Source organism: Monodelphis domestica, chromosome 1 (assembly GCF_027887165.1).
Source record: "Monodelphis domestica isolate mMonDom1 chromosome 1, mMonDom1.pri, whole genome shotgun sequence".
NCBI lineage: Eukaryota > Metazoa > Chordata > Mammalia > Didelphimorphia > Didelphidae > Monodelphis > Monodelphis domestica.
The window spans coordinates 551,386,893-551,399,102 of record NC_077227.1 but is presented as its reverse complement, the minus strand read 5'-3'; the positions used below and the strand labels follow the sequence as shown (position 1 = coordinate 551,399,102).

At 35.0% G+C, this 12,210-nt stretch overlaps 1 protein-coding gene across 1 annotated transcript in view; it reads left to right on the top strand.

The window, feature by feature from the left end:
• TPO (thyroid peroxidase) overlaps positions 1–7,606 on the top strand; it is a 159,525-nt gene extending 151,919 nt beyond the window's left edge. Inside the window, exon 13 of the mRNA XM_056817534.1 lies at positions 7,442–7,606. Coding sequence (XP_056673512.1) covers positions 7,442–7,569 — 128 coding nt within the window. The 3' untranslated portion in view covers positions 7,570–7,606. The remainder of the gene's footprint in view (positions 1–7,441) is intronic.
• Positions 7,607–12,210: the final 4,604 nt, after the last annotated feature.

Genomic DNA, 12,210 nt, shown 5'->3' with positions numbered 1-12,210 from the left:
CCCAGAACTTATTACAGTGCCTGGCACATAGTAGGTACCTGATAAATGTTGATTCATTGATTTGTCATAAACCAAAAGCATAGATAAAACTAATTTTTAAAAGAATAAATTAAGAATAATACCCTATGTAGAATGAACTGAGAAATGTAAACATAAAAGAATATATATGTGTGCGTGTGTGTGTATGTGTGTGTGTGTGTATGTATATTTTTAAACCATTATTTTCTTTCTTGGACTCAGTATTGTATATTGGTTCTGAGACAGAAGAGTGGTAAAGGCTAGGCAATTGGGGTTAACTGACTTGTCCAGGGTCACACAGCTTGGAAGTGTCTGAAGGTCAAATTTGAACTTGAGACCTCCCATCTCAAGGCCTGCCTGCTCCCATAGTCTATATATTTTGCCAGATGATGCCTTCTGAGGCATTGTAAATGAATGGATAAGTGAAGTTTATGAATTAAATTATAATAAATAATTAATGATAATTAATAAATTAAATTTTTAAACGAATGAATAACCAAAGATCATTTCCATCCTTGGAAAACAATAGTTACTTTTTCAACTATGTGGCAAGAGGCAAAAAAAAAAAGGCAGTTCATAGTGACAAAGACACAAAGTATTAGTCTCATAGATACAGATAGCATCAGAAACTATCCTACCCATTGGTTGGTAACTGCAGCCAAATGAGAACAAAACATGTGTAGGAAATTGGAGATAGTAAAGAACTGGGCTCACTGACTCTTATCAGGAAGTATCTTTTCCCCCATTTAAATAAATAACTGATCTAATTTATGCCCTGGAAGTGTTGCTACTTAGCATTCCTGTCCTAGAGCTACTGCACTGAGGGAGTTTTACTAGTAAGCAGTGTTGTTGTGACTTTTTATTAAACACTGTGGGGGCTCATGGTAAGTTTGCTAATGAGTCTGTAAGCCATAGTGAGAATGCAGCTTGACTTCTTCCCAAACGCGTATGTTTATCCTTTCTTTAAAAAAAATGAACAGCTGGATCTTTAAAATGATTGAGATTTTGGATTCGTGCTGCTCAGAGTGATTTTTAAATTATTAGAGTATTTTGCAAACTTGCAGGGATTTCAATCTTCTAAACTAAAGTGCTCTTAAAATTTTGAAGAATTCCTGTTCATTATAACTACTCTTGCACTCCATGTTCATAAGATTCTAGGATTGTGAATTGATTAGATTTAGAAGGGCCTTAAATACCACCTAGCCAAGCCCCTCATTTTATACAAAAGGAAAATGAATCCTGGAAAAGATAAGTGACTTGCTCAAAGTCACACAGTTAAGAGTCATAATTTCACTAGAAATTTTTCTACTAAACCATTCTGTATATTGAGAAGAGTGATGGGCTCAGGAATCAAAATTGTCTTCAAGTTCCCGTGCAGCATATCTAAGCCACAGACAACAATGAACAACTCACTTTGATTCTCTGTCAATTTCCTCATGTGTAAAATGGGATGATTAAAATTTGCAGTCCTTGTACCATACGTATGATATAAGAATATGTGAATCATAAAGAATAATGTAATTATGAGCCATGTAGGCCAAGGGGGAAAGGAGATAAGAATGAGAAAAGCAAGTCTTGCTTTGCCTCTGAATCTCCCATATTCTTGTGTATGATTTTTGAATTCTTAGATTATCATATGTTGGCTTCTAATAAGCCAGGCTCATGTCATATAAATCTTCTTAACCTCTAAAATGGTTCATAGATTATAGGCATTTGATGAATAAAGATAAAATGTTTCTAGCTGTGAGAAAAATTTTAGAAAATATTAGAAAAATTCTTACAAAAATGGATTTGGCATGAATGGAGGAAAATCAGCACCAATATTATTGATCCCCAAAAAGACTATTAAGAAACTAACAATTATAGTCCCTTCTGTCCCTATGTCCCTACTTTTTCATCTTCATAAAATCTTTATAATTATTTAAACATGTGTCAAGGTGGTCAATAAAGAAACATGAAAAAGGAATACAAAGATTTTGCAAATGATTCTCAACAGCTAACAACATCTTTAGAGTGTCAAAATTGACTAATATATACAGAGAAATGAGATTCTCTATTGTCTTATTTTTATTAGAAAAAAGGTATTCAGTAGCAACCTTTTATCTCTAATATTAAAGTCTCCTATTTATCATTTAAAGATCTTTACAACCTGACCCTTTCTTACATTTCCCAGTTCCTTAATAATAATTGCTATCATTTATCTACCACTTTAAAGCTTGCAAAACACTTTAGAAATATTATCCTCCTCATCAAAACCACACTAGAAGGTAGGTACTATTATTATCTACATTTTATAGTTGAAGACCTAAACAGACTGAGGTTAAATGACTTGTCCAAAGTCACACAACTAGTGGATATGTGAGGCTGGATTTAAACTCGTCTATACCTGAAATGCACTCCTTATTCATCTTAACCTCTTGGAATCCTTTGCTTCCTTCAAGACATATCTCCATGCCACTTTCTATGGGTCACCTTTTACATTTCCCTCATTTATAGAGCTTTCTTTTCTAAGACTATTTTCCATGTCCATTGTATCTATCTTTTATTACCTATTGATTTACTTGTTATATCTCCATTTTGAATCTGAGTTCCTTGGGAGAAGGGAGTAGTTTTTCTCACAGTAACGGCTTCATAAATCTCTTGACTATTTGATTTAGTATAGAAAATGAAACTTTAAGGGTTCTCCTCCAAAGTAGAATCTCTCATACAGTTGTTAAGATAATACAACACTCCTTGATAAAAAGAACATAATGAGAGAAATGATTCTATACCCCTACTTGTCATTATCAGCATCAATTGAATCAAATGTTTATTCTCCAGAAGTGGTTGCCATTGTCAAACAGGATGTCTTATGCAAGATCCAAATACAAGAGAGATTGACTATGGTGAAGTCTTCCAGTCATTCCTAGGTGTGAATGATATTGTACTTGTTTGATGCCCTGAAGACATTCCAGAGGCTCTCAAGGAGAGACATTAATTATTTAAAAGAGAACAGTCCAAGAGTCTACATAGGAAAAACTAAATGAACAAAAATAAACATTGATTTTTTTTTTTAGATTTTGACAGTTAGAATGACAGTCTTCTGGATGTGTTCATCAGTACATTCTTTTGGAAAAGGAAATGCAGATGGATAATGAGTTGAGCCTATAGTTAGATAAGTGGAAGAAGTGACCTGAATTGCCTTTAGAAAATTGCGCAGGATTTATAATTACCTTTATATGCTCCATGGTGGCAAAACCCCACTTTTTTACATAAAAGTTCCCTTGGGGAAATTTTGTCATTGAAAATATGGAATTACATCACCACAAAATTGTGGTTGACCCCTCAGACAAGGAAGAGATATATATTGAATACAGGTTGGTTCTAGCCTATTCCCAGTAATGACTTATACACAAAATGTGGGGAAATGAATAGCATCAAAGAAAACAACAATTCTAAAATAAAAGCAACCTGGTGTTGTGGAAACAGTTTTGTATTTATAGTCATGAGATAATAGATTTAAAGCTGGAAAATACCTTAAATATCATCCACTCCAATCTTCTCATTTTACAGATGAGGCAACTCAAGCCCAGAGGCATACTTTATCCAACATCACAGTTAGTTAGTAAGTGTCAGGTCTGGGACTTGAACCTAGGGTCTCTAACTAAATAGCTGTTGCTTTTTCTGACATACTAGACTGTCTTCCTCATTAACTCATATTCAAAATCAGTTTCAGCTACTTACTAGCGTGTGACTGTGGGCAAGTTACTTGATCTCTGGACCTCACTTTTCCTGTTTATGAGTTTATACTGGATAACCTCTAAGATCCCTTCCAGCTCTAAATCTATGACCCCTATGAAAAGAAGACCCACATAATTGCAAATCAGAGATAGATAGTTCATGTGCTACCCTGGTAGCCTGCAAATATAAAAAACCATAGAGGAAACTCTGCTGCATGTCAGGTGGATCCTCTAAAAAAGTCTCTTGGAGAAGGCAGTTAAGAGTTACACAATATAAGGAGACAGTGGAATGTGTACTAATAGAAAGAACATCCACTTTAATGTAGTTCAGTGGAGCATATTGAGTACAACAAGGTGAACTAGCAACCTTAACATGAGAACTGTAATCAGAAAATCAATGATCAGTACCTTAATCAATGCTTGGAGTATGATCAAGTTATAATCTTAGAACTATAATATGTAACTCTATGATTTGTAGTAAGAAGCTAGTCCCAGGAAAGAGTCTGAATGTGTAACCAAATTAATAATGTAGTCTCAGAAAATATCTGAATTATAATCTTAAATGTTTACTCTTGAGTTAACATGTTAATCCAATGTATGGGAATCTGTTGTATAATGTGTTTTATATCAAACTAATTCATGTAAGAGGAAGTGCACTAGGGGTGAAGGTAAAGTGCCTCAGAGAGCAGGAAGGGCCTAATGGGAAGGTCCTTTAGGGGAAGATAAACATGAAACTATAAAAGTGTGTATTTTGTAATCCCGGGTCTCAGGTTTCAAATTAGGGAACCTGTAGACCTCTGATCCTGTAATTTTTCTGCTCAAAATGAAGCCAGATCTTTGCCGAAGAGGTTTTCTTAGTCTTTTTTCATTCAGGATCTCATGTGCCCATGAGACCTGGTGGGATAGCATCCAGAACTACATTGTTATGGAATATATTAGATAAAAGGCTGGTAAAGTAACAGTGTATATATTTGGAAAATATATTTCTATGAAGACATTCAAGAATGGAAAGGGAAAGTTTAGAACATTTGGGGAGGAATGTTTGGGGCACTTGGGAAAAATACAATGGAAGGCAGATTTATTTAGCAAAAAGAAAGTTGAGTCTAAGAAAGTATGCTGCATGGGACTAGATGGCCTTCCATTGTATTCACATTTCAGATCTCAATTGTACGGTCCTTATTGTCATTTTCATTGTCTCTTATCAATTTTTATAAAAATCACAAGTTTACCGAAATGTTGAGTACCTTCTAGCTGCCCAGAACTGTGTTGATCCTGTATATTTAGGTCATTTCTCTTCATTCCTGCTCAGATACTTCAAGGACCCATGATTTTACCAGTGTGAGTTATCTCTCCATGGAAACAGATCATAACTGGTCTTCATTATTGCCAAGACCAAAACATTCACCTTCACTCTTCTGCAGTCACCTTAGTTAAAAGCTCAGGTTGTCTGCTCCTCATGTAGTTAACCAAAACCTGGCATCATCTTCATTCCCCAATGAGCGATTAGAAGTCATTAGTGAGGGGGAAAAAAAAAAGATCTTAATGGCTTTTCAGAGTAGCTCAGGTCTCAAGTTCAGAGTAACATATAAAATTGGCACCAGAACTGATATCTGAATTCAAAGCCACAATAGTTCAGTCCACGAACTAGTCATTTCCATTTTTAAGTGTCTATGATATATTTGGACTTTGATACACTGGAGCTTTTTAAAAAACCAACAAAAATAAAATAGTACCTGTCCTCCAGAAGTCTATGTTCCATTGACCACACTGACAAGCTATTCCAAATGAAGCTGTGTTGCTGGGTCACTCAGTTTCTTTCTGTGCTAACAGTATAATCACTTGTTTATTGCTTGGAGAATTGTTTCAACATTATCTTAATGGTTTCTATCCCAGGGCTCTTTCATTATGGCAAAATTCTTAATTTGCAAAATAGTCTTCACAAATATTTAATTTTCAGGTTGTTTCTGTGTGAAACAAAATTCAATTGTATTGATATTCCAATCTAATTTCACTTTTGTAATTCTCTTGCCTTGTACTTAAGACTTCATTTTTATTTATCTTTATTCTTCTTATATAATTCTCTCCACCAGACCCAGTACTCTAGATCAAACACACTCAGCACAGCTTCCAGCAATATGATAAGGTTTCCACTTCTTTTAGACAGAAATAGACTTTGCTCCAGTACATATCACTGAATTGTTTACAGGGTTGCCAAAGCACTGTAGTGTGGGCATAGTACAAACACTGACAAAATAATACCCATCTAGTGTACACCATAACTATTTATCAAAAGGAAGGGCATAGGTAGCAGTAATACCCAGAGGTCCTCAAACTTTATAAACAGAAATGATCCCAGATATAGAAAAGATATAAGCATTTCCTTACTTCATCACAAATGACAGGAAAGTCAAAATTGTCTTTTTCTATACACTAAAAAATGGAATTGTGAGAAATTAGCAGTGTGTAAGGACTTCAAGGGGTCCAGATTTCCCCATAAATATCCTGGTAAACTTTTTAAAAAATGCACCAAAAGAAAAATAAAAGAAAAACAGTGCTAAACTCCTTCATCCCGTCCAAGACTAGGGAAGATATTTTATGAGAATCTTAAGGAAGCTCTGAAAGGAGAAGAGCCCAGGAAAGTGTGTACAGTAAGTAAATATCATGCATCCAGAGTCATATAAAATCACTGAGAAACTGAGCTGAAACTCAGGAATTCCTGCAGAATTCATACAGAATCTAGTATTAGACAAGAAATGCCTGACCACACCATCCAAGTGTAGAAGAGAAATCAGAGTCTAACCCAAGCACAAAGCCCCAGTTCAGAAATTAGGACTTGGACTTATGTGATACAGAGGAAAATACTGAGTCAGAGAAGCCCACTCATGCCAAAAAAAAGACTGCCTGCTATACATAGAACTTATATTGAACTATGACTCCTAGTCTTTGCTGACATAATTCCCTCCACATGGAATACCATACTCTACTCCTAAACACCCCAGACTCACTTGTCCAATTTCTCCCCATTCTTCCAAGACAAATGCAAAGATTATATCTCACAGGAAGTTTTCCATGATTTTCTGAGTGAGAAATAATATTTCCCTTTTCTCAAATCCCTTAGAGACTTATGACATTTTTCTTTTTATTCCTGAGTTCCTGTTGGGCCTTAAATTCATGATTTTATATTCATATTAAAATGTATGATATAATTTTAAGCTTGTGTGTCTCCCCTAGTGAAAATGATAGCAGTATAGTAAAATGGACAGCATGTTCAATTTGGGATATATGGAAGGCCTGAGTTCACACCTCACCTTTGTCATTTGTTAAATGTATGACCACAGGCATGTCATGTAACCTCTCTGAACCTCCATGACTCATTTTTAAAATAAGAATCACAATCTCTGTGATACTTACCTCCTGGTGTTTCTATAAGATTCAAATGAAAGGATTTATTTATAAAATATTTTACAAAACTTACAATGTTATATAAATGTCAGCCATTACTAAACTGTAAGTCCTGTCAGTATAAGAAAGCTGCCCTTTTCTTTTATGCCTCCCCCAATTTCCTGAACAAAATTGGGACTCAATAAGTACAAATTAAAGGAGTAAATAGTTTCTTGTGATGGTTACTGTTGACAGCTCCGACACCCAAGTGTTACCTGGAACCCTCCCTCACCAAAGCCCTCTGCTTTGTTCTCACATTTTAGATTCTGGAAGACTTCCTAGAGGATCATTAGTATCCATCATTTTGGGTGCCATCATGGTCTGTGGCTTGACAGTGCTCACCTGGATAGTGATTTGCAGGTGGTATGTATCCTCTTTCTTTCATTCATAGTCCAAATGGGAGGCAGTTTCTCTCTTCTCTGAAAGATGTCATTAATTAAGTCTCTGTTTCTCTGCAATAGATTTCAGAGACCACACACTCACTTCTGTGCCAAGCTATTTTGGACAACCTATTAGACATTCATTCCCTTCATTATGTTGAAAATGGAAGTGTGAGTCGTCATTAGCACATCTTCAGTTGATCCAGAGAATTAGATGTTTAAAATGTTCTCTTGATGGAATAAAAATGTCAAGCAAAGGTCCACAGAAAAGAAGGATCATGAGCAAATTAAAAGTTAAGGGAGTTCAAATATGTGGCAGGACAGAGTAAGGTTTAAAAAGACTAAAAAAGTAGGAAGGTGCAGCGTTATGAAAGGCCTTCAAAACCAAACAAATTGTATATTTGGTACTGGAGGTGATAGGAAGCCAAAGGAGTTTGTTAAATAAGGGTGTGATAAAATTTGTCTTGTGCTTTAGGAAGTTCAATTTAACTGCTGAGTGGAAGATTTGTTGAAGTGGAGAGAGAACAACCAGGAGGCGATTCAGTAGTCCAAGTAGGAGATAAGAGGGCCTGCACAACAATGGTTGCAATAACACAGGAGAGAAAGGAATATATACAAGAGATATTATGGAAGTAGAAATAACTGTAATTGACATCTTACTGGATATGAAAGAAGTGAAAGAGATTCAAGAGTTCAGTATGACACCAGAGTTCCAATCCTGGGTGGCAGAGGAGCAAAGTGGAATCCTTGACAGCAATAGGGAGGTTAGGATGTGTAGAGGGCTTACTGTGAAAAGATAATGAGTTGAATTTTAGACCTGTAAAGTTTAAGGGTCTGTGGGACATCTTGTTCAAGATGCCTGAAAGTGATGCAAGATTAGATTTCAGGAGAGAAGTTAGAGCTTGATAAGTATATTTGAGAATCATGTTCATAGAGATGATCATTGAAACCACAATTATCAACTGTCATGCAATGAAAATCTATCAAAGGAGACAGAAAAGAGGTCATATATATAAGAGGAGAATCAGGAGAGAACAGTAATTAGTTCAGATGAAAATTAATGAATATCTGAAAAAGGATGATGGTTATGTGAGTGGAGAGAAAGTGGTATATACAAAAGAAATGACAAGTTTTGTCAGTAGATTGAATTTAAAGGACTTTGTACCTGATTCAAAAATGGAAAAGAGGAGGTAATAGGGCTATGAAGAAGGATAAATCAAGGATAAATTCAAGGTTACAAATCCCTTAGGACCCTAGAAATGTGGAAATATCCTTGGTGGAAATATAGAATTTTAGAGGAATGATATGAGTAATTTAAAAATTTTTTATTTTTGATATGTTGAGTTTGAGATATCAATAGATATTCAGGTACAGAGTTCACAAGAAATATTTGGGTTGGATACATACATTTGATATATATATATATGTAATATGTATTTAGTTTGGATATATATGACATCTTTATAAAGATGAAAATCAAATCCACAGGACCATGTGAAATCACATTTCTAGACTTTTAGTTTCTTCACCTGTGACATGAAGTGGTTGAATTGGAGAATCTCTATGGTCCCTTCCCCTACTGAACTTTTTCATATTCTATGATTACAAATATGATATCAATGTAATCTCTTATTGTACTATTCCCTCACCTGAAAAGACTCCCTATTATCTCCAATAATCTCCTACATTTTATTTAAGATCTATCTCTTCTTTGAAGTCTTTCATGACTACTTTGGCCACAAAGATCTTTCTCTTCATTTAATTCCCGACCACTTCTAGTTCCCAAAATATTTTATTATAAACTATATTGGTTTTCTTTTTGTTGCATCTCCCCAATTCAAATCCAAGCTTACAATAGAAAGGTCTGTCTCCTTTTCAATGTACATTAGACACTATTAAATGATATTAATTAAATTTTTATTAAGTACCACTATGTGCAAAGAACTATATTGGGTTCTTAAGACCCAAAGATGAAAGACAACACAATCTGTGCCCTGAAGGTATTTATAATGTAAAAGGGGTAATCAGATAGACATACAAGTAAACTAGGTTATAAGTAAAATATGGTAAATGTGAAAATATGAGCTTGAGACAAAATGATATATGATTTTAAAGAAGGGAGGAATACCTCAAAGATTTTTAGGTGAGAAGGAAGGACCTTTGCCCTCACTCCATTTCCACCTCCACTTCTTTATATTCTCAAGTTACTGCTCATGCACTGATGTTTAACATATAAATTTTATGTGACCTGAAATGGGGGTGTTATTATCCCTTGCCATAATTGCATATTTTGAAAAAATCCAATGATGCTTAAAATTCAAACTTTTTTTCAGAAGAATTTTTAGAAGATCAATGAGTGGTTAATTTTTAATGGAATAAAGATCCAAACTGAAGAAAAATAGGGGGAATATATTTGCAAACACAATGATTACAGAGGACTTTAGATCATTAAATCTAATTCTAGCATTTTTACCAGTGAGGAAACTGAGCCCCAAGGTGACTTGTCTAGATCGCAAAGGTAGTAAATGCCAAGTATAGGATTTGGCCTTAAATTCCCTGACACCAGAACCCATATTCATTCCACTGGAGGAAAGTTAACTTGTTATTGGCTTTGTTCCAAACTGTATAATAAATAATTGATAAAGTAATATGTGAAAATCATATTTAAGATCTAGAAAGAACATTAAAGAGCCAACCCTCTCATTTTACAAATGAAAAGTAGACACATGAGAAAGTAACTTGCCCAAAGTAAAAAACAAAAATGAAAATAAAAATTAGGGTTAGTTTCAAATGTTCATCCCAAAAAGAGACTTCTTTCCTTTGTCATATTCTCCTTCATTTGGCTCACAATTGGGTGTATGTATGGGAATATGCTAAGCAGCACTAGCCTGAAAAGACTAGAGACTTTTTTTCATTTGCAATTGAGTATTCTTGTCTGTCATCTGGTTTCCATTTAGGTCCAGACCTAATCTTTTCTGCACTACATATATGGTCTGCACTAATAAAGGTCAATGAAGGTAGACATTTTTCAGAACATTGCTGAAACTCAGTATAACTCAACTGAAAATGATGAGAAATTTAGTGAGAGATAAGCTACAAACATCTCTGGAAAGTTCTTGTGATTAAATAGAACTGGGTGGCATATAAATATATAGATATATCATTGCTTTGAATCTACTCATACTGAATTTAGTCTAGGTTTCCTTGAATTGTGTCTAGCTTAGGTATTTAGGAAAAATTGGGGGTTTTAAAGATTTATATAACATTCAAAATTAATAACTTCCAAGAATCAGAACCTTGAGAACAGAGATTATTTCACTATTACTTTTGCAGCTCCAGTTGGCACAGAGTAATCCTTTAATAAACTCTTTTTGATAGAACCATAAAATAGATTAGACAAAAATAAACCCATTAAATAGATCTTAAGTAAACAAAAATTAAAAACCAATATCAAGTTCTAAATCCCATAACCACTAAGCAGAATCATGAATTATAGGGCCTATAATAATTGATTATTTTTTTAAATTAAAACCCTTGCCTTCTGTCTTGGAACCAATACTATGTATTGGTTCCAAGGCAGAAGAGTGGTAAGGGCTAGGCAATGGGGATCAAGTGACTTGCCCAGGGTCACACAGCTAGGAAGTGGCTGGGGTCAGATTTGAACCCAGGACCTCCAGTCTCTAGGTCTGGCTCTCAATCCACTGAGCCACCCAGCTGCCTCCATAATAATTGATTATTGATGGCTCTGTGTTTGGTATATTCCTCCTACTCTAGATAGTATTGTTCAGTCAATTCAGTTGTATCCAACTCTTCCTGACCCCATTTTGGGTTTTGCTTTTTTTTTTTTGGCAAAGCTACTGGAATAGCTTGCCTTTTCCATCTCCAACTCATTTTACAGATGAGGAAACTATGGAAAATAGGAGTCACACAGAGAGTGTTTGGGGCTAGATTTGGATTCCCAAAGATAGTCTTCCTGATACTTAAGCCTGGCCCTCTATATATGGCATTGCCTAGATCACCATTTAAGAGAGCACAAAAATCCAAATGAGATTTTCCTAAGGTACCCCCCCCCCCTTAAAGTCAGAATCAACGGGAGATTTGAAAGAAGGCTGTAGCAAAGAGGAAGTAGCTACAGAGTTTTGAGGAAGAGTTTGTATCAAATGATGTCTCGCTCTTTTCCAAATCTAAATCTATTTTCCTAATTTTGTTTTTTATAAAATAATAATCATTTGAATGACCTGAGAAGGCTATCATTAAATTGTTATGAAATGAAGTGAATCCACGAAAAGAAGACTATTCATTCAATACTACTGAGTATCTGAATATGTACTATTAGCAAAAAATATCAGATCCACTCGATAAGTATTTATTGAGCTGCACTTTGCACTTCAGGGGATACAAAGATAAATAAAACATAGTCTTCTGAGAGTTTGCAATCTGTTTATAACATATTCCTGGGATTGAGAGATCCCTTCTTGCATTAACAAGACTAGATCATTTTAGCACATAATTCATGCTTAGTAAGATTGTGAATTGACACTATTGGAACTATATCTCAGAGGTCACAGACAGCAAGAAAAAAAAAGTGAAGAAGATGGTCTCAGACACGTCCTAGTTGTGTGACCCTAGGCAAGTCACTTAACCTCACTTCC